We start from the raw sequence: 26,732 nt of genomic DNA on the forward strand, positions 1-26,732 counted from the left end.
ATATATTTTATTATAGACTTCTTCTGTTTATATTTTTTCCCATTAATGACATGTAAATCTACTTTGCAAATTAAATAGTCTGTTGTGCCATCCCTCCCCCAAAAGAGAAAGTAGAAAATATAAATAGAATAAAAGATGAAATAATGTGGGGGACAGTGACACTGAGGAGATTGACACTGAGGCCCTGAAACTTGCTGGACCCTTGAGTGGGTGGTGTTAGTGTAAATGAGAAATAGCAATTGATGGTGAGAACAAGACACCTTTCAAGAGAGAGGAGGATACGAAGTAATTTTTCCAAGAGCCTCCAATCGCATCATTTTGCCATGCTAATACAACTACTGTTGGCTCCTTCAGTACTAAAACTTGTTAAAACTGACACTCCATTGTCTTTGTTTGTTTGTTTTCTAGAGTTATTTTCTGCACAGTAGGGCTGACCTCTCCTCTGCAGATTTACTACCTACAGCTTCTGTTTTATCGTTGTCTTTATGTGTGTTTGGTATAAATTAGTTTTAAGAAGACAGAAAATGGACAACGTTTTGCTCTTTTTTGTTTCCTTTCCGTACACCTACTGCTGATTTAACCAGGCTTTCTTTTTGTTTAAACTTCAGAATGATCTCTTATGTTACTTAGTCTTGTGTCTTTTTTTTTTTTTTTCTAACTGCTGGACTGTTTGACTTAGAAAGTCACTTCTGTGATTTTGCAGATTCTGTACTTGATCACACCCCTCATTTTATTTTAGATTTCCTCCCCAGTGCAAGCTATGTTTCTCCAGCTGTCCCCATGTCACTCTATTTTTAGAATAACTGTTTCTTTTATTAAGGTCTTTTATCTTCATCTTATGAGAAAGCTGAAGCAAACTTTTTTGACCTCACCACCTGAAAATTCATCTTACAGAAACAATTTTGTTGCAGATTCTTTTGTGAAAGTTCTGCTATTGACAAAGTCACTTTGCAGCCACTTTCTAGTGGAGTGGTGGTTCTGCAGGGTTCATTATAAAAAGGGGATGACTATGCGTGCTTTAATTTTAGAAGCATAATTTTAAAGTTAGCTCTCAGAATTTAAGAAGAAAAATTAGGACCAGAGTTTACTTGTCTTACTCATGTGACAAATCAGTTTCATTTATTGAAAAGTTGAGTTTACTTAGAATTTTACTGTGCAGATAAAAGATGGCAGAATTGGTCCTTAGTTTAAAAATTTCATTCCATCTTTTTTCTCATATCACTGAGCAGATACTAAATATTCATGTAAGAAACTGCTCAATAGGTAGGTAGTGGCTTTCTTGCAGTCCTTAAGCCTGTGAACTTGGATGTTTGATAGTAATTTTTCCATTTACTTAAAGATATTTTCAATTAAGGGCAGAACCCAAGTATCTAACTACATTATCTCTGTACAGTTTGGACTTTATGTACAAGCAAGACAGTATTTCAAATTCAGGACCAGATTTGAAAATGTTAAGTTGGCATGTCCCTAAGCATTACCATTGTGGATCACATACTGTCTGCTTTAAAATTGCTTCACCAATGACATGTGGAATGCTTCTTTACTACAAATAAAAAAATAAATTAAAAAAAACAGTCCAGGGCAGAAATCCTAATTTTTTAACCCTTTTGAAGTTAATTAGAAGTGGGATTTAAATTAGTTGACATTCTGTTAAGTAATAGTGATCAAATGTGATTATAGATGAACTTCATACAAGACTCTCAACCTGCAGTGTTTGTAGACTTACTTCCATGACATGAAATGTAACACCCTGTCCAGCATTTATTTGGATGTGAGTCAATTCCTGCTCAGCGATAAATCCCACCTGTTTGTATTTTACTGCCTTGGCAACTAGTTTGAAGTCTTCTACAATGTATACAAAAAATTCTCTTGCAAATCCTGAAACACATATTTATTTTTTTTTTGTGATGAGTCACGAATTCAGAGGCAGTAAAAGCTCCTACTGTATTATGCCAAAGGCAGTGGGAGAAGATGTGATTAACTCCTGAATCCCAAGACAAAATTCTTGTTACCTAAAGCCAGGGGATCGGTTCTTACTTTGCCATGAGGTTCCAGAGATTCCTTTCTGTCCAAAGAGAGACAATGTCACTTCATAGAGAGGGAAAAAGAATTATGCAGAATGTAAGGGACTTACGTTCTGTATTTAAAAAAATGCAAGGTCAAAAGTATCAGGGGAGTTGATAAAATGGATTCAAGGACTTTGTAAATCTCATGCTTAATCCATCTGACAGTTCATACATGTGTCAGTTTAGTTGTTTGCAGTTAGTTAAGCATTTGTATTTTTATAGTAACAATTATTATAGTTAGATATACACATAACTGTGAGTGAAACAGCTAAATTTGGAGTTGAAATGCTGAAGTCCCTTGGACAAGAAGTGCTTATAGCTCTGAAAAAAAGGAGTAGGTATCTTCTAGTATCTTCTTTCTTTAGTTAATATTGGGAAGTATGGGGAATTTTATTTTTATTGCAGCACATTTTTGGAAGTCCTCATAGGTGCATATGGGAGCAAAAGCAAAACACTTTTTATTCAATAGCCTGTGGTCGTCTAGAAGGTTTTGTTGTCTTGGAAAAGTAATTTCAACTTTTCTTAATACAGATTTATTCATTAGAATACAGAACCATCCTATTAATAAAAGGAATTTTTGATCATTTAATCTCAGAAAAATAAAATGAATTTTAAAATAGTTGCCAACTTCGTTTCAGTAACCCTGATATGAACTGCAGGTGGATTGCCATGGGCTTATTTTTAGATAACTGTTCTACATATACATAAAAGTTTTATTTTATTTTGTTTTTAATGCCATCTAAATAGTTGAAGGCTGAAGAGGAATAAAATCTTCCCCATTGTAGATTCTAGTAAAAGAGCCATGTGTGCTTTTGCAAAATTGTTAAGCTGAGAACTAATTAGGAGACAGTGGTTCTTACGAGTGTTATGGGGAATACTGTGTAGCTACATTTTCTAATGCAAAGCTGGACCTTCTGTGCTGTGCTTGGTGGTCTACAGATGGCAGAATTGCTGTCATTCTTTTGGTGCTATGTTCTGTGGCTAACTTAAGGAAAGTTAAGACAAATTTCCTTTAAAATAGCGGAGCCACACTGTTAGCTAATGCCATTAAACAAGTTTTGAGAAAACAGCTGCAGGAAGCTGAAGCCTGCTGTGCTGTTTCATTACTGCTGGGAATATATGAGGAGGCTTCTCTTATTTGTAGCATTATATATGTAGCTTTTCAGGTTTAAATACTATCCTGCTACACCAGAGGTATTCCTCTTTTATACAGGTCTGAATTCCTTCTTTGTAGTTATAGCACCACAGGCTGGTTTGGGTTGGAAGGGACCTTAAAGCTCATCTAGTTCCAACCATGTGCCACAGGCAGGGACACCTTCCACTACACCAGGTTGCTCAGAGCCCTGCCCAACCTGGCCTTGAATAATTCCAGGGATGAGGCATCCACAACTTCTCTGGGCAGCCTGTTCCGGTGCCTCGCTACCCTCATAGTGAAGGATAGATGACTTCTCTTTTCTAAGTGAAGTACTGTAACTGGGGTGGTCTGATCTGTCTGTGTTGTTTACTCAGCATCAGGGCCCCCGTTTTCCTGTCCCAGCTATTGGGGTGCCCACTTGGGACAGTAGCTTCCCAACTCTCTGGCAGTGTCCTCCCTTCCTCCGCAGCCTGGGCAGCAGCTTCAAACATGGGCAGCTCAGAACTGCTGGCTGCTGGTTCTCTTAGAGCTGAGCACTTGGTGGTGCCCTCCTATTCCAACACAGTGCTAGCTGGACTCCCCAGCTCTGCTAAGCGGTCCTGGTCTTCCTGTAGTGATGGCCCAGGATGCTAAACCTACCAGGTCATGCACTTGAAGCAGGTCTATTGTGGAGCTGTCTGAAATTGTGTGTGACAGGGTCAGGGGCAGCAGGGCATGTCCTCCCATCAAGGTCTGCCCTGCTGCCCCCTGCTACCAGAACAGTGGCAGTTAAGGGTAAATGTACAAGTTTTAGGTCTTCATCTCTGTGCTGAGACTTCCTCACCTTGTGAAGATTCCAAGACAAGCTCAGAAAGGCTCAGGGAGCAGCACAGTGGTGTCCCTCTGTCCAGTGGGTGAAGTGGGAAGGTGTTCCATACCACCAGCGTAGGAATGACTGAGGAGACATGTAATAGGTGGTGAGCTGTGGTAAATAAGGTTTTCCCTTTCAGATAGATTGCTCCAAATGGCTGGGCCTGACTGCATGGAATAGTCTGCAGGTTGCTCTCAAATGATACCAGGATTTTAGGCCCATGCACATATTCTCTTCTCTGTATCAAACAAGATAAGTGTAGGAACCCCCTGTTGCTGGAAATGCTCTTTTGCTGAAGTGCTTTCAACTCTTTTAAACAAAACAAAAAGCAAAACCCTGAGGTTTTTATGATGTCTTCCTATGAATGATGGGCTGTTAGCTCAGGCATCCTAACCAGATTCTTCCTGGAGTAATTAAACATTCTCTTAAATTAAATTTCCCCTATTTTTCCAATTGAATTAAGTGTTCTTTGTTACATAGTTTTATGGCCTTGAAATGAACTGTTAAATGAACTAGAAAAAAATGTGACCTACTAGTAGGTGAGGTAAATGCTACCATATGCTTTTTTAAAAAAGCTTTTACAGCAAGTTACCCCTATTTATATGAGATCTTAGGAATTCTGCAGTAAAATGCACTATTATAAAGCTATTAAAATAGGTTGTACTTTTGCAGGTAAACGTAATGGTTTTGAGCCAAGACCTTCAGGGTTATTTGCTTACGAACTAATTTGTGACAGTAAGCTTCAGAGTTTCAAGGTACCACACAGTTATTCAGCACTGTATTTATAACAGGTTCCTTTCTGCTAAGTGTCTTTACTCCTTTCTGACTGCTGCTGAGTGTAACATTCTCACTTCATGCATAATGGGCACAACTAAACATTCTCCAATTAGCAGACAATACAAGCAGGTTGTTTGTAATTTGTAATACCATAGTACTAAAAAATGCTTTATTGTCTTCATTGGAAAGGGAAGGTTTGGGAAAGGTGTTGCCAATGACAGGAAGCTATGGTCTTTGACCTCATAAACTAGTTAATTAAAAGTGTTGCTACCAGTTTATAGTTAATGTGCTGTCTGCTAAAAAGGCTCTAGAAATCTGCAATGTCAAGGTTATATGCTTTCTTGAATTCCAGTCAATGAAAGAGCATTTTAGCAATGTCAGGGGCAACTTTTTCTTACTCTTAGCTTCCAGCAGTTCAACTTGGAGGAGTGCCAGAATTATCGATACAAGATTGTCAGCATGCATAGTTGACCAGAAGCTGAAATTAATTCTGTTTTCCAGTTGATACACAAACTGTAATGGGTACAGATGTGTGAAAAGTTACATTGATGTGCTTTTTAACTAAAGTGGTTTTTGTTGTCTAGTCCCCTCGTATGTTTAGATAATAAAACTTTATCTGGATATTTGCTGTTTTCAAGCCTAGAGGGTTGAAGAAGGTGTAGTAGTCTATTTCTGAAAACATGTCCAAAAATTAGAATAATTTCTTTGTGGGGGCAGACAGGTATTCTAAAATGCAATCTGCCATTAGTTAATTTCCTTCTAGATGAAGTAAAAAACTTTTTCTAGTATAGTTTGTGTTCACAGACATGAATGCAATACAGTCATGTAATGCAACAGCCTGAACAACTTGGGACAGGATTACATTTAGTGTAAAAACATAAATAGAAAAACATTGCATACAGAAAACACCCAGAAGAAAAGAACAAAACATCAAGAGTCACTGTTGTTATCTGGCTGTATCTTAGTTTATGCCTTTTCTGATGTTTACTTTCTGAAGTATTTTTATAAAATCTCCTATTCAGTGAGCTGAGAATGTGCAGAGAAAAATTATGTTCTTTCATCCTCAACAGTTATGGGACTTAGGCAAATGAACATACGAGGACCAAATAATAAGTAGTGCCAGGTAGTAAATACATTTTATTACAGTTTCCAATATACTCCCATTTGAATTTCTGTTTTCCTATCTGTGTTTTCTTTCGTCACAATTCCAGTTTTCGTGAGCGCAAGAGAACCTAAGTAACTGGACAATGTCCAGTTTAATTCTTCAAAGGAAAGAGGGAACATGGTGTATAAAGGGTGCAGGGTAGGCAGGAGGCAAGTCAGAACCCAGGGTGACAAATGCCAGCCATTAGAAGTTACTGTGAGGAAAGCTGTAGTAACATAGGTCCCAGGAAGTGGTATGCGTTCAACCATGGATCCTTATACTAATGGAAGAAAAATACCTTGCTTTCACTGACTTGTTCTATAAATGTTTTTTATCTGTATGTGTGTGACAATGGTGATTTTACTATTAATGCTGCAGAAAATCCTCGTTACCTGTAGGCTGTAGAAGTCTTTGTTTGTGAGTTATGTTGGTGTTTTTAAATTGTGTAATTTTTGATACAGTAAGACAAACTGAGTTCATTAAGTAAGCAGTTCATATCTTCTGCTGTATGGTGACCCGACGGATAAAGATACTCATAAAAATCTATTAAATATTCTGAAATGTTTTATGTTCACGTTTTAGCTGCTGTCTCATTACAACTAAAACATTAAAAACAAAATAATATTATGAACCCTGAAAAACAAATTTTTTAAATGCTAGGACTGGTAGAAATTGCTGTTTGAGAAGACTGAGATCAGAGGGAGAGAACTGGGAATTACTTTGGGTCAAGACTTTGTGCACAGTTGAGATATGATGCTAAGCAATCAACAGGAGTCTTTCCTTCTGACATTTACGTTAATTTGAATGACATTGGTCCGCTTTGACATTTTTCTGGTCATAAGTATGTATTTATTACTTCTCAATATAGTGACATTTTCGTTGTGACTGAAAGGTCTCTGGTAGTTTGCCAGATGCCTGAACTATATGCATTTTTCACTTTTCGGTGGAAACTTTGCTTTTATTTGTCATTTCTTTCATAATTATTGTCAAACTCTTTGCCAAATATCTCAATATCCTGCTGCTAGAACGATTAAGGAGCAATTGGTAGAAAGGTTTTGTATCATTGTATCCATGCTGAAGTACTCATGGGATATGAACCCTTTGTAAAAAGGCAACTAGAAATATTTTTCATTTTGATTGACCTTGCTTTAAAATAGCTAGATTAATTGAAAGCTTTTTTCTTCTTTTAATCTTTCTTTACATGTTCCCTTGTGCCTCTGCCAAAGTTCTTCTGTGGTGCTTCTTCCACTTCTTTTTCCATATCTAAGGAAGTGCTTACTAGTATTCACATATAACAAAAAAAAAAAAAAAAAAAAAAAATTGGAGAAAGCAGAAGTAATTAGTAGATTCCAAAGAACAATGTCATTCTGTTGATGCAACTTTTTGACAGTGAGGTATTTAATTTTCCTTTTCAGTTTTCTGATATTTGCAGGTAATTAAATGTCTGTGACAATACATGTAATTAAATTTTCTTCCTTCATTTCATGACCCCATTCTCTAGATCTGTATTCTGCTCACTGACTGAATTTACTTGCAGCACTTTCCTATTGTATTAATTATTAAAAGAATAGCGCTGCATAAAATATTGATCTGCTGCCTGACATTCATTTTTTAAATGTTAAGAAGAGTAAGAGAAATATTACCAGAAGTTATTTCTGGATTTTTCTTTCTCTAAATACAATAGACTACAATGCATGAAAATTAGCTAAAAATGTATAGTCATTTTATGAAGTGTCAGCCATACCCTCTACAACTTGCACAATTATTTTCGCATAACATAATGGCAGTATTAAGATATTTTATTCTTTAGTTATAGGCAAAATCCTGCAATTTCAGAACCTGAGACCTTAACCAGGTAGTATTTCAATTATTTGTGAAAAATATGTAGTGCAAATATGACTAGATCAGTACTGTCTTCTGTTACATCTTAGCTTTTTTCCCCTTACAATTTCACTGTTAGCTTTTTCTGTGTGTTTTTTTTTTTTTTTTTTTAGCTCAATATTTATGTCAGCTGGGTCAGTCTCAGGCTGCCTTCTTTTACAGGAATTTGAAGTATTATATTTAGAACTACAGCTTGTTTGCACTTGGACTTTATTTCAGTTATTTGTTGTAACTGAAGACCATACTATTTTTCTTTCTTTTAAGTATATCAAGGGCCTCTGCTTTTATTTCTTTCTTTTTGGTAGTTCTTCTTGTGCTTGTAAATATTCATACAAGAAACACAGGGCAAATAGCGAAGGGAACGTTGATTCTCTTTTATACCTATATGTAAGAGAGATTGTCATAATTCTTGTTTGCTTTTTTCTACTTAACCATATCCATAGCTTTTTTAGATACACATCGCAAAAAAATATCAGAAAGAAGATTCACTTCTTATCTCCAGTAACAGCACTTACATTTCTGATACTGTCTCCAGCTTCTCCAGCATCCCTTCCTCCACCTTTCAAAGTGCTTGACTGTACTGGGTAAATATCATCATACTGATAGAGACCTTCAAGCTCAAAGAAGGAAGGTAGGCAGCTTGCCTAAAGCTGTACTCTGATATAGTGAGCTCAGTTTATTTTCTGACATCAAGTCCAATGTCTTGTCTTCCAGGGAAGCAGAAGACGTTCATAAAAACTTTCTTCAGTTTTCTTGCAGCACTAGAGGCTGAAACTTGTCTGTCACTGTCAGCAGCCTGGTCTTGACATCTTAAGAAATGCCATTTTAAATAACTTTTACCGGTGAAGATTTTCATTAATGTAAAAGTTTGTGTTACTTATCTAGTAAGTTACTTAGTTTCTGCAGAAACTAAGCAACAAAGCAATACTGCAGAGATTGGCTACTGAAGTGTAGGCCAGAATATTCTGTTTTCTGGCTTGATAAATAAATAAATAAATAAATAAATGTTCTCAGGTTTATTTTCTAAACTTCTTTTGGGGGCAAATACTTGCTGCATATTATACATTTTCCATGCATGGTGTAAGTGATGACAAACATTGGGGGAAATTATTTAAAAATTTGGTGATTCCATAATTTTACTCCTTCCACGTTATATGTAACATTAAGGATTTAGGGTATGCAGACGGGCATAAGCATCTGAAATAACTTTCAAAAGCACTGCTTACTTTGGTGATACTTCTAAACTATGAAAGTCTGCAGGTGTTGCTGATACTGTATTTGACAGTCTAAAGAGTTGGCAATTTTATTTGATTTTGCAAGATGTGACAAGTGCTAAACTGTTGAATTCTCTTAGCATCTTTGGGAAGATGCTAAAAAATTTGAGTTCTGACAAAAATGTAGTGACAGATTCCTGGTGAAAACACTTCAGAAATGATTGTGTAGGCAGAAGGGCCTGATGTAAATAGTTTTATAAAACAAATGAAGTGTTAAGGAGGCCACTGCAAAATATTCTATGTTTTGTGTAGATCTTTGATTTCATAGTACATTAAAGAAATATATAGCCTAAGGAATTATTATGTAGTTATTGGACTTTCTCAAAACAATCTGCATATGTGGTACTAAATATTTTGAATTACCAGGTTCTCCTACAAGAGAAATTGTAGTTTGGAAAGTGAATTTAACCTTAACTTCATATAGTATCGTATCTAAAGATGATTAATATAAACATATAGATTAGATTACAGATTCATTAAGAAAAGTGAGGTATCTGTTTTGGTGGATGTTTTTTAAATTTAGTAGGTATTTAGCTTGCAATTCTTTCAACTAGTTAATAAATGCAAATGTCAAGGTTATGTATCAAATTCTCCAGTCTTTGCACAAGCTAAATTACTATGTGAGAAAGTTGTCTTCTGCAGATAAATAATAGTATAAGTAATGTTTTCTTTGTTTATAGTGTTTTTTTTCTGCCCTGGTTCATTTATCACAATTTTTGCATGTGAAAAATATTTTGTTGTCTTGAACAATCATGAGAGCTTTGTGTTTATTCTGATTTACTTTTTAGAGGCAGTATTTCCTTCTTAACGTTCATTGCTTTCTTGCCCAGCTCTTGGGAAAGAATATCTATTGAAGGAATTTGGCTGAATTTCTTTAGGAGTACTCGAAAAACTTAAAGTTTGGCAGGGGTGAGGTAGATAAGGTACCTGTACTTGTGATTTTTTTGCCAAACTTCTTCTTTTTCTTGCTCCCCAAAAATGTGGAATGTGGTATAAGAAGTTCTGTCTGTGAAGGACATAGTCCTTTTGTGATTTAATTTCTTTTCCTGTCAATCAACTATGTCTGAAAATGCATGTAAAAAACACAGTAGAGAAATGCTGTATACAATCAGAGTTATCCTCATTAAAAATATATTTTAAAAAAGAGGTCAGAATATTGTGAAACATTAAAAATATTTTTTCCCAGAATATACTCGTGGCATTCTCAAATATTTATATATATATCAAATTACAGGATATTTATTTTCTTCCAAACCTGTTTATATAGTAACAGGAAAGAGACTTAATGAAATACAGAGGTGACGTTTTTAAAAGAGGTGTCATTTGATGTAGTCACGGAACAAAGAGACATTGTGTAGGATTATATGCAGATGATGAGCCTTAGCTCATTCAGTGGGTAGTTCTACTGATTTCTTTTGGGACATTTATCCTTAGCATGTAATATCCCATAGCATTAGTATCTGTTTCTCATATTGTTTGGTTAATACAAAGAAAGGGCATTCTCAAAAGTGCATAAAAGTTAATATATTTTCATACATTAATTGATGAAAGAAATTCTGACACTGCTATTACATGGGTGTAAGGGGTGTAAGAAGATTTCTGGGTTTGAACTGTGAAAGAGCTAATTTTCATTGCAGTTCTGAATTCAGGTTCTTCTGCACAGGCTGAGAGGAGCCTAAGTAGATAGAACATACACACAGCCACTGCTCAGCAGAAACAATTATGCTTCTCTTGCCACGGTGGAATATTACATGTTTGCAGCAGTTCCCATTATAGCAGTAGTGAGATATCCTGAGGCTTCTAACGATGACTCTGGAATGTCACCTGGTGCCATAATTTGCCTGAGAGGAATGATTTGTGGGATACCCAAAAAGAAAATTTTTGGGAGTTCATTGGAAATTGTCAAAGAGAATGTGCAGAATATGTTGCATTTTGTAGAAATTGAACAAATTTCTTGAAGTGTACCTGAAAGTAACAGTATAATTTATGAGCTGTTTCACCATTTACATGGAACATATACAGGAGCATCATATGCCTAAATATTCAGTCAAAAGGCATGCATGTCTCTGGACAGAGGTTTTTGTGACATCTATGTACTCTTTCAGGCTATCCATTTGTCACAGTTGCATGGCAGTTTTTCCCTCCAGTATTTAGAAACAGAGTGCTCTTAAGATGTCACTTTACATTAAAGCCAAAATTTTGAACAAAATAACTTACTTATATTCTTGATTTAAATTTCAGTATCATTGTGAGATTAAATTTACTCATACAATCTTCTCTGTCACAAAGGTAATTATGTTTAACTGCATGAAATCTCTATAACATTTGGAAAATAGTTTGATTTGGCTTACAGGTAAAAGGTCCTTGTGCCAGCTGGATACTTGAGTGAAAGATCTTTCCCATGCCTGGCTCCATTTTGTCTGATGTTGTCTGTGCAGTAGCACACAGAGAATGGTCTTCTCCTTCAGTATCTTAAAAAAATTTTTTCTTAGTTTCTAGAATGATGGCCAAGATGGCATGATGTAGTTATACTCTTGCTGGGGGTTTTGTGCATTTTGAGTTCCTTCAAAAAATGGCTTATGGTACTTTATCTGGAAGATATTTGTCAAAATAGCAGTACATATGAACAGTAACTTTTGCCTATATTAAGCAGCATGACGGATGGTACTTGCTTTCTTAATTCTCTTAGGGTTGATCAAATTAATTTCCAAACAAATTTGGATTTTATAAGGATACTATCAATGTAAGTAAAAGAGGAGTGGATCTTAAAGTACATGCTTGTTTTTTTCATGGAAGCCACAGAAGGTTATGCTGTTCCTGCCAGTTTTGAGATGCCTGTAGTCTAATTGCAGTAAACAGGACAGACAAAACAAAGAACTATTGAGTGTGTTTGTGTGAGACAGGTGTACTGACTTAATATACTTTCTGTGCACTGTTTTCCAAGTACAATTTTGCAAAATGATGGATACTGTTTAGAGAGTAAAGCTAGTATGAGTAATGATGGAGAAATCAGCACAGAGATGGTAAAAGGATAAAGATAGTGGCATTAAGGAGAGGACTGAGGATAGCACTTAGAGCATTCTGCAGGAGCTTTAGTCCTGATACTTAAAAGTGTAAATCAGTTGCCTGTCTTTACTGACTTAAATATTTGAAGTTTCAAACAGCTGGTCTTTGACCTCATCAAGGCAACACTTTTGCTTCTGTCAGTTCTGAACAGCTGAACAGGATCAGCTGGGTTGCCCCTTGCCTGGAGCATCCCTAGAGAGGGCCCTGGAAGAACTCTGAAACCCTGAGAAATACTGAAGATGCAGTATTTCTACTGTGGTTCAACTCCTTTGTAAATGCTCAAAGGCTGTAGCATTTGCTAAGAGGGTGTCTGTTAGTAGAGGAGACGGTGTTTATTAAGTTAATGTACCAGTTATGGAGAATTGCTGACATTCAGGCTGTTGGAAACCATGAGTTACACGTAAAAATGAAACTTGATAGTATGTGTTGCTTCATGCTTCTGATGGCTTGGAAACTAAGCCCCCAAACTCCTTTGCACTTACAAAGAGAATAGATACACTGATTTCAGTGTCCTGGCTAAATTCCAGTAATTTCATTCAGCTTATCTAAATTCTGGTCTCTAGTTTGAATTAGTTGTGGTAGTTTCCATCTTCTGTCTATTACTATTGTTTATTTCACTGAGTGGTGTTAAATAGGTTGCTTTTTTTTTCAAGTTGACATTGCTGAGTAACTGATTCCTAAGTGTGCATATCGTTTGCAAATAGCTGACAGTTAAAGAGAAAAAAAGAAAATTATTATATCATGGTATCCTTATATACTTATCATTTTATGGAGAAGTGGCTATGAAACATCATGATTGTTGTTTTGAAATGCATTTAAATAGGGTATTTGTATGTACTTATTCTGAGTTTTTGAAGTGTAAATGGTAAATGATCAGATTTTGTTTACATGAACTGAGGAGGAACAGTTCTGTAACTTGTAATTAAGCTTGTTCAGCAGGATTTAAGATAAGCAGGTAACAGACAATTTATTCATCTAGGTAGTGCAGCAGTTTTCATGAGGCTGATGCAATACCTGAAACTGTTGACTCCACAAAGGCAAGGCAAGTTTTAGATCTGTTGGCTGAAAATGAAGGAGGTCATTTCCCTACCCAGTGATGTTTGAGAACAGTAAATATTTCTTATATCTAGGCTTTTTTTTTTTTTTCAAGGAGACGTGTCTGAAATTCTTCCCGTGTCTGAAATACATATTAGGTATATTAGTTCATCTAGGTTTCTATATTGTTTTGGCTTTACCATTCAGTATATGCTCTAAATTGTTGGTGCTCCTCATTTTGTGTTTTCCAGTGAGTGTATTAGCTTCTGATAGACAGTCATTTGGTGAGTCTGTACAATTTATGATAGACAAAGGGTACCCTGACTGTGTTTCAGGTGACTAAAGATCACTGTTTACATACTATGCCACTCTGGAGTCAAGAATAGGGTAAATGCGTGCTTGTTGAAAGAAGCCAAAGAGACAAATTGGCAGGGAGTTGACCTGGTCAGGTGTTCATCCTCTGATCACTACCACTGTGCTGTCTATGGTATTTTCACCTCACACCAGTGAATATGTAATTTTTTGGAAAAATGGATGGGGACCACTTGTTTCCATACTCTCTCAGTCTTCCCAGGAAGTAACAAATTTGGTTGCTGCTGCTGTTGCTCTTAGAAATAGAGTTGGTGTTTTGTATATTGTCAGCTGTTCTGAGAGCTATACTTAGACTTTTTGGCTCCACAGTGTAAGGTGGTGTGCAGGCAGCTTCTCTTCCATGGAGGCTGTCTTGAAATCATGAGTAATTTCCCTTTTCTTTGGAATGCTGATGATCTTAAAAGTTTGTAAAGATAAGACCCAATAAATGAAATACAAAAACTGACAGGTAGAAGTATTTCCAGCCACCTCCTTAATACACTGTTGTCCATGTCTGAAAAGGGGGAAGCCAGTGTGCCTGCAGGTAGTCCATGAGGTATTTTCAATTTCTGTAGAGACTCTGTCAAGAATGTGGCTGTCAGCTGTTGAGGAAAAGTGTGGATATGTGCCTTCTCTGCTGTTCAGGATACTCGCTGAAGAACCCATGAACAGAATTTACCCTGTGTTTTAATACCTCGACAGGAATTTCTAAGTAGGGACTAAAACTAGGTCTCTGTATGCTTGAAATAACTAGCTTTCCTGCTCTGTCATGATGGAGATCCATATCTGGTACCAGTAAAGGGAGCATAAAAACAAAGCAAACCTTGAGGAACAACAAATACAAATATTTATTTCATTTTAATTTTCTTTTGCGTTTCATTGCATACACGGATGTCCAAATTCTACATTTTCTTTCCTAAATAAATTTATTCTCTTTTGATTTTTCAATACCAAATTGAAGAAGGTATGATAAATCTTATTATGTATCCACTAGCTTCATTCTTAAATCTGCCCTGGATCTATTCCGTAGAAGATGGGCTAAATTTGCTGTTGAATATCCAATAACTATTAATATCTTTCATACAATAGATAAAGATTCTACAGTATTCCTATAAATTAAAGATTTTATGATGGTCTTCCAGTAGAGTGTAATAGCAAGTATAATCTGCTAATGAGATGCTAGGTATAAATTTATTTTTTTTTTTAGACAGCATACAGAGCTAGAAACTAAAGACCGTGAGTTTGCAGACAAATCAACTTTTTCAACTACCTTGGCTTTCAATATTTAATATCAGGTTTGATTTTATAGTAAGTAATAGGCATTCACTGAGTAATTTGTCAGACGTTGTGCCAATTCATTTGCAGAAATATGCTGAGTAGATGCAGAAAATAAAAATGAGTTTTAAGTGGAGATGACCACTGAATTTGCAGTACCATTAATACCTGTAACCATTACTTTCAAATATCTAAGAATAGTAAGTATGTTCAAGAAGTTTGTGCTGCAGTTTGCGCAGGCAGGGTGAGTGGGCAGGTGAGTGGGCAAGTGAGTGGGATGGTGAGCACTCACCTCATGACCAGGATCTCTGGTGGCCAGCGGTGGTCAGTGTAGGCACCTAGACAGAGCCGATGAGAGGGGAGGCTGCAGGGCAGAGCTCGGGGTGTCGAGAGTGCCTGCACTGTTCTCTTGAGGCGGGGCACAATGGGCAGGGCTGCAGTCATTGCGCCCTGGTGGAGGCCCTCCTGCAGCAGGGGCTGAGCTGTGGGACACTGTCAATAGGCTGCAAGATGTCAGGGAGGCTGAGAGGAAGCAGGACTGCTTACTCCGCGCCCAAACTGTCCATTGTAGCTCATGGAGGAAAGAAGGAGGCCGCTAACCCAGGAAGCTGGGAACTAGTTAACAAAAAAAGACAACAAAAAAAAAGGAGGAAGAGAACAATTAAAAGCAAGGGGCTTCTTCCTAAATCTCATGTGCCCACCCAGAACCGCTTCGCAGTTCTGCAGGGGGGTAATGAGGAAACACACACCAGCACATGAACAACTGGCTGATGCACCGGTAAAGAAGATCACTAATAGTGCTGCCAGGAAAAAGCAATGGGTCATAGTAGTAGGGGGCTCTACTTTGAAAGGCACAGAGGCACCCACCTGCCAGCCTGACCCAGTCTCAAGGGAGGTGTGTTGCCTACTAAAGGCTCAGATCAGGGATGTTGCATAGAGGCTGTCTGGTCTAGGAAGTCCCTCTGACTATTACCCATAGTCATCCATGTGGGTGATAGTGATATAGGTAACAGTAGCCCAGAGAACATTACGAAGGGCTACAGAGCCCCGGGAGACGTGGTTAGGAGCTCAGATTGTCTTTTCATCAATTCTTTAGGTTAAAGGGAAGGACCTTAAAAAGGCCAGGTGGATTTGGCAGGTTAATAAATGGTTAGAAGAGTGGCGCCATAGTCAGGGGGTTGGGTATCTAGAACATGTGACTCAATTTGGGAGGGCAGGTCTACTGGAGGCTAGTGGAGCTGGTCTAAAGGGGAAGAGCGGTTTTGGTAGGAGGCTTGCCAGGCTGGTCAAGAAAGCTTTAAACTAGATGTGTTGGGGGTGGGGGGCATCATTCCATCCCAACACACCCAGTCAGTTGCCAGCACCTATAATAAATGTTTGGAGCAATGTAGAGATATTTCAGCTGCTGCAGCCAATGAGCCGGCTTCATTTGGAGCTCAGCTCAGATGCCTCTATACCAATGCCCGTAGCATGGGGAACAAACAAGAGGAATTAGAGATGTGTGCTTGTCTACGGGGATATGATATAATAGGTGTCACAGAAACATGGTGGGATGGTGCCTATGACTGGAGTGTTGGAATGGAAGGTTACAGGCTCTTCAGAAGAAACAGGCCCAGCAGAAGGGGAGGGGGAGTTGTCCTTATGTTAGGGATAGGCTGGAGAGTGTGGAACTCTGTCTGGGGACAGGTGAGCAGTGAACAGAGACTTTGTGGGTCAGAGTTAAAGGGAGAACAGTGATGTGGGATATTATTGTGGGGATGTGTTACAAACTGCCTAATGAAGAGGACCCTATGGATGAAGCGCTCTATAGACAGATAGGAACAGCCTCATGCTCTCAGGTCCTTGTCCTCTTGCGGGACTTCAGCCATCCTGATATCTGTTGGAGGGACGGTACAGCCCGGCACAAGCAGTCCAGGAGGTTCCTCAATTGTGTGCAAGGCAACTTCCTCCTGCAAGTAATAGAGGAGCTGACAAGGAGAGGTGCCATGCTTGACCTCTTGCTCACCAACAGGGAGGGGCTGGTTGGAAATGCGATGCTCCAGGGCAGCCTTGGTTGTAGCAAACATGAGATGTTCGAGTTCGAGATCCTCAGGACAGTGAGAAGAGCGTGCAGCAAGCTCACTGCCCTGGACTTCAAGAGAGCAGACTTTGGCCTCTTCAAAAACCTGCTTAGTAAGGTTCCATGGGATATAGCCCTAGAGGGCACGGGGGTGCAGGACTGTTGGTTGGTATTCAGGGATCACCTGAATACCAAGCTCAGGAATGTTGCATCCTGACTAGAAGGAAGTGCAGCAGGAGGGCCAGGAGACCTCCATGGATAGATAAGGAGCTGCTGAGGAAACTTAGAGGGGAAAAAAAGAGGCTTATAAAAGGTGGAAGCAAGGACAGGTGGCCTGGGAAGAATACAGGGATGCTGTCTGGGAAGCTAGGGACCAGGTTTGGGAAGCCAAGGCCCAGTTAAAATTAAGCTTGTCTAGGGATATGAAAGATAACAGGAAGGGATTCTACAGGTACATTGCAAATAAAAGACAGACTAGGGACAGCATGGGCCCTCTCTGGAAGCTATCAGGAGAACTGGCTACCCTGGATTTGGAGAAAACTGAGGTTCTTAATGACTTCTTTGCCTCAGTCTTCACTGCCAAAGGCTCTGAGCACACCACCCAAGTCTTGGAAGGCAGATGAAGGGAGTGTGAGAATGAAGACCTTAGGCCCACTGTAGGAGAGGATCTGGTTCGAGATCATCTTAAGAACCTGAACATGCACAAGTCCATGGGGCCTGATGAAATCCATCTGTGGGTCCTGAAGGAGCTGGCAAATGAATTTGCTAAAACCCTGTCCATCATATTTGAAAAATCGTGGCAGTCAGCTAAAGTTCCTGACGACTGGAAAAAGGGAAATATAACCCCCATTTTCAAGAAGGGGAAAATGGATGACCCGGGGAATTACAGACCAGTCAGTCTCACCTCTGTGCCTGGCAAAATCTTGGAGCAGATTCTCCTGGAAGGCATGCTAAGGCACATGAAAATCAACAAGGTGGTTGGTGACAGCCAGCATGGCTTCACTAAGGGGAAATCCTGCCTGACCAATTTGGTGGCCTTCTATGATGGGGCTACAGAACTGATGGACAGGGGTAGAACAGTTGATGTCATCTACCTGGACTTATGCAAAGTGTTTAACACAAAATCCATGTCTCTAAATTGGCAAGATGTCAATTTGATGATTGGACCACCTGCTGGATAAAGAACTGGCTGGATGGCTGCACGCAAAGAGTTGTGGTCAATGGCTCAATGTCCAGCTGGAGACCAGTAATGAGTGGTGTCCCTCAGGGATAGGTGTTGGGACCGGTCTTGTTCAACATCTTTGTTGGTGACATGGACACTGGGATTGAGTGTGGCCTCAGCAAGTTTGCCAGTGACACCAAGCTGTGTGGTTCGGTTGATAACCCTGGAGGGAAGGAATGCCATCTAGAGGGACCTCGACATGCTTGTGAGGTGGGCTGATGCCAATCTCATGAAGTTTAACCATGCCAAATGCAAGGTCCTACACCTGGGTCAGAGCAATCACAGGCACAGCTGCAGCTGGGCAGAGAAGAGATTCAGAGCAGCCCTGCAGAGAAGGACTTGGGGGTGCTGGTCAATGAGAAACTTCACATGAGGCGGCTTCAGTGTGCGCTCACAGCCCAGAAAGCCAACCGTATCCTGAGCTGCATCAAAAGGAGCATGACCAGCAGGTCAAAGGAGGTGATCCTGCCCCTCTACTCTGCTCTTGTGAGACCTCACCTGGAGTATTGTGTGCAGTTCTGGTGTCCTCAACATGTAAAGGACATGGAGCTGTTGGAAGAAGTCCAGAGGAGGGCCATGAGGATGATCAGGGGACTGGAGCACCTCCCGTATGAAGACAGGCTGAGAAAGTTGGGGCTGTTAGGCCTGGAGAAGAGAAGCAGCATGGAGACCTCATAGCAGCCTTCCATCTGAAGGGGGCCTACAAGGATGCTGGAGAGGGACTCTTCATTAGGGACTCTAGTGATAGGACAAGGGATAGCGGGTTAAAACTTAAACAGGGGAAGTTTAGATTGGATATAAGGATGAAGTTCTTTACTGTGAGGGTGGTGAGGCACTGGAATGGGTTGCCCAGGGAGGTTGTGAATGCTCCATCCCTGGCGGAGTTCAAGACCAGGTTGGACAGAGCCTTGGGTGACATGGTTTAGTGTGAGGTGTTCCTGCCCATGGCAGGGGGGTTGGAACTAGATGATCTTAAGGTCCTTTCTAACCCTAACTATTCTATGATTCTGTGATTCTAAAGATACATTTATATGTTCTTTGAGACTACTGTTTTTTTTTTCAGTTCAATTAACAGCTGGTAATCATATAACCTGATTAAAAATACAGTGCTTTGGAGTTAATTATTGTGGTAAGCAGCCTTAAAATAACAAAGGCATCGATCTTCACTCGAGGGAGCAAAATGGATTTTGTAAGATGTGCTAAGATACCTTGAACCTTTAAGAGTGGGTGACTGCATATAAAAGAGATGAAGGAAAATGAAGCATTATAAATAAAAGCAAAATGGAAAAAGTAAAGAGGGAAAATAGTGAAGTGAAGTAACTGAAAAATGTTTTCCCTGGCAAGCAGAATGGGAGCAATATTGTAATGGCCATGGGAAACAGTCACTCATTTTCTCGAGAAGAAGAAAGAATAAGAGTTTGTGGGATGAGATTAAAAAAAGAGAAAATTGACTTGCTTTTTTATAATAATTCCTTAGGGTTTTTTTGTACTGTACTATATTTTTTTTTGAGAAGAAACTGATAATTTTTGGTTAAGAATGGTCACAATGTTGCTAAGACATTAACTTGTTTGGATTATATTGAAACATATGTGGAGATGCAAATTTTAGGAATAAATTAATAATACCTAAATTTTCACACAAAGTTGAATAATGTAAATTCTTTGCTTCAACTGCTGTTTATAAACTCAGTAAAAGCTTTTGGAGCTGATGAAACAGGCAGTGTAGTGGGTGTACTCAATTTCTTTTCCCTAAAAGCCTTTAACTTGTGGCTTACAGAGTGGTTATCATTTGAGGAAGGGCCTGTAAATAATATTCAAATATGATTTAGGTAAGCAAATAATTCTAATCAGTGAGCTAGTACATCGTGTGAATAAGTGTAGTTTCTAAAAGTCTTTCACTCAGAACTTGACCAGTATTTAACCAAGGTAAATAGTGTCAGTGACTAGACAGTCATTGTCCATTGTACTTGGATCATATGTATGTTTAGAGTGCAGTAAAACAACCATAGATGAATAATTTTATTTTTGTTATGTATCTGTGGCAACTGAAATTGGTTGCTAAAAATTCACTCAGTCTTTCTCTAACAAACAATTATATTTTATTTTCATGTTTGTACAGTAACAAATTCGCAGTTCTTTTCTCTTAGGACAATTCATGGGTATTATGGTATTAAACTAAGTAGCATAAGGTCATTGGCTACTGGGCGACAAAACAGCAAAAAGGAGAGAAAGCAACTGAACATGGAGTGGAAGGGACTGTGTTTTGCTTAGTGTAGGGAAGAAGTATCTTGTTTGGTATACTGACCTGTTTGTTTTAGTAGAGTTTGCTATTTTTCAGGTGCAGATAAAACCCAACATTTCAAGTCAATATGTAATTCGTACACAGCCAACAAACACCTGTCTGTCTACACTTGAATGTGCAGCTGTTGCTCTTACGATCATGGAAAAAAATAAGAATATACAAGAGGTATGTAACTGTAAACACCTGCGTTTTTCTTTATTGGATCGCAGAGGGGCAGTGAAGGTACTTACCTATTAATGTCACATTTGACAATTAAAATCTTAACAGCATTGTAATGGTTTTATTGCATAGCAACTCAAACAAGAATGTATCAATAGAAAATGGTTTTCTTACGTTATTTATTAACTCTAGTATTTTCGGATTAATGTGTAATTTTTCTTGTATTCCAAAAGTCTCTATAGTTTTTCTATTCTTTATTCAATATTGCTCTCAGATTGAAGGCAGATGAAGTGGCTAAGCCAGTAATCATTATATCTGAGAAGTTGTGGCAGTCCGGTGAAGTTCCTGCTGACTGGAAAAGGGGAAATATAATGCATATTTTATAACAGGGAAAAAGTGAACTACAGGCCTATCAGTCTCACCTTGGTGTCCGAGCAGATCCTCCTGGAAACTGTGCTAAGGCACATGAATAATAAAGGCATGACTGGTGACAGCCAATATGGCTTCACTAGGGGCAAATCATGCCTGAGAAATTTGGTGGCCTTCTACGATGAGGCCACTTCACTTGTGGATAAGAGCAACTGATATCATCCGCCTGGACTTATGGAAGGCATGTGACACTGTCCTCCATGACATGCTTGTCTGTAAATTGTAGACATGTGGTTGGACTGCTTGGTGGATAAGGAATTGGCTGGATGGTCACACTCAAAGAGTTGTGGTCAGTGGCTTGATGTCCAAATAACTTGGAGCCATTGACCACATCAGCAGCTTGATGTTACTTGATATCAGTGACAAGTGGTGTTCCTCAGGGGTTGGTTTTGGTACTGGTGCTGTTCAACATTTTTCTTGTCAAGATGGACGGTGGGATTGATGCACCCTCAGCAAGTTTTTCAGCAACACCAAGCTGTGTGGTGCGGTCGACATGCTGGAGGGAAGGGATGTTCTCCAGAAGAGCCTCAACAGGCCTGAGAAGTGGGCCAGTGCAAACCTCATGAAGTTCAAGGCCAAGTGCAAGCCCCTGCATCCGGTTTGGGGCAGTCCCAAACACAACTACAGGCTGGGCAGAGAACAGATGAAGAGCTCTGAGGAGAAGCATTTGGAAATGTTGGTTGGTGAGAAGCAAAACATGAGCTGTCAGTGGGTGCTTGCAGCCTAGAAAGCCAGCCTTGTGCTGGGCTGCATCAAAAGGAGGGAAAGCTGATTCTCCCCCTCTACTCCACCCTCATGAGACACCACCTGGAGTACCACTTCCAGCTCGGGGGGCCCCAACATAAAAAAGGTCATAGACCTGTTGGAGCAAGTCCAGAGGAGTGCCACAAAGATGCTCAGAAGGCTGGAACACCTCTCGTGTGAAGACAGGCTGAAAGAGGTGGGGTTGTTAAGCTGAAGAAGAAGTGGTTCTTGGAGACAATATAGCAGTCTTCCAGTCTCTAAAGGGGGCTTACAAAAAATCTGGGTAGGAACATTTTATACAAGTGCATGTAGTGATAGGACAAGGGGGAATGGATTTAACATGAAAGAAGATAGATTTAGATTAGATATAAGGAAGACATTCTTTACTATGCGAGTGGTGAGACACTGGAACAGGTTGCCTAGAGAATTTGTGGATGCCCCATCCCCGGAAGTATTCAAGGCCAGGTTGGGCGTGGCTTTGAGCAACCTGGTCTTGTGGAAGGTGTTCTTGTCCATGGCAGGGGGTTGGAACTAGGTGATTTTAATGCCCTTTCCAACTCAAACCATTCTGTGGTTCTATGATAATTTTTAACATGTTGGTGTCAGAATATTTCCTTATTTTTCAGTGATTCTCTGAAGTCAAAGCACAGTAAGGTGATCTTTGACTCTGAAAAACCCAAAGTCTGATGGACTTTGGGAGAGGAAATTGAGTTTATTAATGCATGGAAAGTGGTAAGTTGTTTTCTGCAAAAACTAGACAGCAGAGATGATCTGAATAACCCCTCACAGCCAGCTCAAAGATAAAATGCTTTTGTAAACCTGTCCTGCTGACCTCCTGCACTCCTGTGACTGTCAAATGCAACCCACTGGGTTATGTCTTCTTTCCAGCCAGCTTACAACTCTTACATGTCACTGAAGGAATTTGTGACTGAACAGTTCTGGAGGTTAGGTTTATCCCAGGTCAGAGAATACTAATTGGACATTACCTTTTTCTGTGCAAGTTGTGATCCTACTAGTCTGTGAAGGAAGAGGTTATTCAGATAATGTCCTTCTTAATCTTTTGTTGATGACATAAGTAATGTCAATTTAATAAGCCTTTTAAAAAAGACCTACTCGTAATTTCACACCATAGACCCAGGTCTGCAATCTGATTGTGTGCCCGGTATGTAATACAGAAGGGTCTGTGAAAAGAGATTTAAAGCTCATCCATCGATTCACTACATTCTACTGTCCAACCTGGGGTGCTCCAGTCCCTCTCCATCAGATAATGAATATTTTGATACTTGACCTCCATCTCTTAAAAAGTGTTCCCAGGTCAAAAATTGCTTCTGCAATTGGCATAGTGGAGAGCATGCCACTCCTGGCATACTCTGTGGCACCAGAGAGTCACCTTAACATTAAATCAGTTGCATTTAGAACCAGGCTGGGACAAAGTGTGTGAACACAAGAAACTGTGGCTCGGAAACTGGAACTCTGCATAAAGCAACTTCTTTAAAAGCTTGTGTCTCTTTTATGGCAGTGCAGCTATCATATGCTTTTATGCTAAAAGAAGGTAATTATTTATTGTAGTAGTTAGAGTTATGAAAAATTTGAAATAATGAAATTAAAATGGGTTTTGTATATTTATTTTTTCATTTGGTGTGCTAGGATGATGTTGGCATATTTTTCCTTCATTAGGACATCTGCCTTACTCAGATACAGGGTGAATGTTTCATTAGTGTCTGCAGTTCCCAGTCCTGTATTCTGTTTTATCCCTATCCCTTAGAATTAGCTCAGCCTCTTTTTCAAAGACAAAATTATCAATTGCTGAAGGGAGCTTCTATAAATGTTGCAATAGCTAAGAGCTTCATAAACATTTATTCACTTTTTAATATCCTCTCTGAATTAAGTGAGTGCTATTCCCAGCATATAAGATAGTGAATTGAAGTTGAGAGCCATGGAAGTTAAAAATGGAAACATAGTTTGATGCCAAATATAAGTCAAGTGATTTTCCTTTATGCTTGGGAGAGTCACATTTTACTTGGTAGAAACTCAGCTCCTGCTGACTGCAGGATTGCTTTACACATCTGCACACGAGGCCTTGTGATACTGAGTCAGGCAACCAGAAAATGAAGAAATTACAATTAGGAACCACTTGAGATAAATTTGGGTTGTGTGGCTTCATTAGTCCTACGTAATATCACTGTGCAGAAGCAGGGATACAGTCCAGTCTCCAGGACAGCAGGGCCTTTATCATGCACCTCTCCTCTTTTTCCAAAACCTTGCCTCAAGGTATTTTCATGCAAGCACAAACAGCTTATTGTTACTTATTTTATTATAGCTTGTTAGCTGAGCCACAGTAATTGATTCTAGTCCCTTGGTAAGGTCAAGTTAAAGCCGTAACTTAAAATAATGCAGCTGGGGCTGAAGTCAGGATTGAGTGGGTCCAAGGAAAAGAGTAAGGAATAACAGCACGTAGATGGATGTATGTCTAATATATGGCTTCCTTTTAGTACATCTCTTATTCAGCTGTACCCTTTGTGTCTCCGAAGGTTATACTTTGCCAGTATTTTTAATCCAAATTATATTTTATCAGCATTTTTAAGTAGTCCTTGAATACAAAACCTGGAATAATTGATGTATCTAAAGAACTTACTAAAAAGTTGGGTTTTTTGTCTCCCCCAACCCCTTCATCTTTCTGCAGACTATACTACGTCCACTTCAAGCTTTATGCTCTTTCCAGCTTCAGCATGGTGCCCAGATCCATCACAGCAAGGAGCATCTTCTCAAAAATGGCTTATATGGCAAGCCAATGCCAAAGAATAAGCGCAAACTCAGAAGAATGGAGCTTTTGGTGAATAATGTTAAAATATAAGAAAACTGTACTGACAGTACAGTGGGATTCATTTGCATCTAGCAAATGAATATGAATCTCGATTTGATCCAAACAGTTGACTGTACTGTAATAAAAAAAAACTTTAGGCCCTTCATAGGCAAGAGTTTGTCTACCAATGTGACAAACAGTAACGGACATGCTTTTTCATGTTCACAGTAGGCCAGGTGCCTTTGTTCAGGTAATAGAAGATCATTTTCATTTCCTATAAAAAAAGAAGAAAACTCTGAGCGTAATTTAGAGTTATGTTATCTCTTGGGTGTCAAGTATGATCCTCAATATGACTGGATAAATTTACTTTGAAGAAGTTTTTATCAGGACAAAAAAGACAAGAAATATGGAATAGTAAGGCTTCAGCATTTAGAAATATATTGAATTTCTGAAATTCAGGATCTAATTACAGTAGGTTTTCAAACTGTAATTCCTTATATTGCTTAATTCAGATGAACATAAGGCATGGTATTTGGATAGTTCTTTTTAACTTTGAGACTTTCATTTCTTACATTATTAGAATTGCTTTTTTGTAAATTTATATACAATTTACAATGCAGCCAGGCTTAGTTTGTCTCTCAGACTGAACTTTTAAATTAAGCCTGCATATGTTTTTACCAGAACCTGAACATTTCCAACTTAGAAAAAAAACAAGAAAGTGAATGTAGAGAAATGTTTTTTGGAATTATAACTCAGGTACTTCACTTTTACTTGAGCAAAAACTACTCTTCCACAAAACAGGACATTTTATGAATGTGGATACCTCATACCCATACCCTAAAGGAATTAAGCCAGCCCAGTGTAAGGAGCTATGTAAGAACTATATGCAATGAGAAATTATTATGGCTGGATACAACCTACTAATATGATTACAGATCCTTTAATTTCATGTATTCTTTAATTAGTTTTGTTTTAACAGTGGTATAACTGTACCTCTTTCTAATGGGAATCACTAGAAGCGGAAGAATAGGGTATTTTTACAAGCTTTGTAAAGTAATATTTTATGATCTGGAGGAAAAAATAAAGTGAAATAAAGGTTTTGGTGTTCCTTTGTTCATGTTCTTAAAAGCATCCTTCATGAAACAGATTAAAATACTTAATGTTTGTCTTCACTGTTGTTTCCACTCTAGGTAACAACATAGATCTAATTGGGCACTAATTAGTCTTAGAAAAAAATAGTTTGTTTTTAATTTATGAGTTGCAAGGCAAGAAACTACAGAAATGGGGGATGTAAGCGCAGCTTACCAATATATTAACTGAAAGCATTTCTGCAATTAACAACAGAGGGCAAAATTAGGTTGGAGATTAGCTACGAAGTCTTAGTTAACCCTGAGCTAATAATGACCTTTTGCTTAGGCATGGATTAACAATTTAATTTGGTTATGTTAGCAAAGTTTATATAACCTTTTTCTCCCAGTGTAGATAAATCCTGTATCTGTTGCTAAGTTCAGCAAATGTGAATTAGTTTTGACAAATCTGAAGCAAAACAGTCTCATATGATTAATGACAGTGTAGATGCACTTTTGTTCACATTGGAACAGAGAAAGGGCATGTTTATTCCTGTAGCAAAGCACAGCACAGCAATCTCCTTGATAGCTACGAGTCTGAAGTTGCAGTCTTGTGCCACTTGTGTGCACAGCCTTGTGTATGGCACTGCCTCCAGTTCTGGGCTTGGCATGGCTCATGCTGGACTGGGAGTCTGCTTCCCCTGTGCTCTGGAACATGGTCCAAGCATTCCTTAATGAAACAAGGGTATCAGTTAGGCTTTATTGTTAATGCAATATTTACATATATGGACTATATTCACATTTAATGTTGTATATGTTAATTTAATTTACCGTATTTTAGATTCATCTGGAACAGTAGTGTATCTTTTGATCTACATTGGGAAGATTACTTTTCTGAACAGAACGCTAAATGTGTCTTTTCATAAAATGTGAGTTTATATTATGGAGAACAGAAAGAAATTTGTATTACAACCTGAGATTCACAGACATCTGCAAAATGCCTTAGAATTACAGGATCAGAGAAATAGTTGTCCTGTGCATGCAGTGCACAGTTTTCATGTTTTTCACCAAAGAACAAATTCCACATGGCTTA

At 38.7% G+C, this 26,732-nt stretch overlaps 1 protein-coding gene across 4 annotated transcripts in view; it reads left to right on the forward strand.

The window, feature by feature from the left end:
• Nucleotides 1–25,671, forward strand: part of DTWD2 (DTW domain containing 2) — a 90,580-nt gene extending 64,909 nt beyond the window's left edge. Inside the window, exons 5-6 of one of the 4 annotated variants that reach the window (XM_062604446.1) lie at nucleotides 20,474–20,602; nucleotides 24,453–25,671. In XM_062604446.1, coding sequence (XP_062460430.1) covers nucleotides 20,474–20,602; nucleotides 24,453–24,623 — 300 coding nt within the window. In that variant the 3' untranslated portion in view covers nucleotides 24,624–25,671. Of the gene's footprint in view, nucleotides 1–1,680; nucleotides 2,633–20,473; nucleotides 20,603–24,452 lie in introns of those variants that run through there. The other 3 variants (XR_009961905.1, XM_062604447.1, XM_062604448.1) reach the window with 3 other exon arrangements.
• The last annotated feature ends 1,061 nt before the right edge of the window (nucleotides 25,672–26,732 follow it).

The sequence above is a fragment of the Pezoporus occidentalis genome, unplaced genomic scaffold (genome assembly GCF_034315485.1).
Source record: "Pezoporus occidentalis ecotype Australia unplaced genomic scaffold, CSIRO_AGI_Poc_V1 ctg86, whole genome shotgun sequence".
In the NCBI taxonomy this organism is placed as follows: Eukaryota; Metazoa; Chordata; class Aves; order Psittaciformes; family Psittacidae; genus Pezoporus; species Pezoporus occidentalis.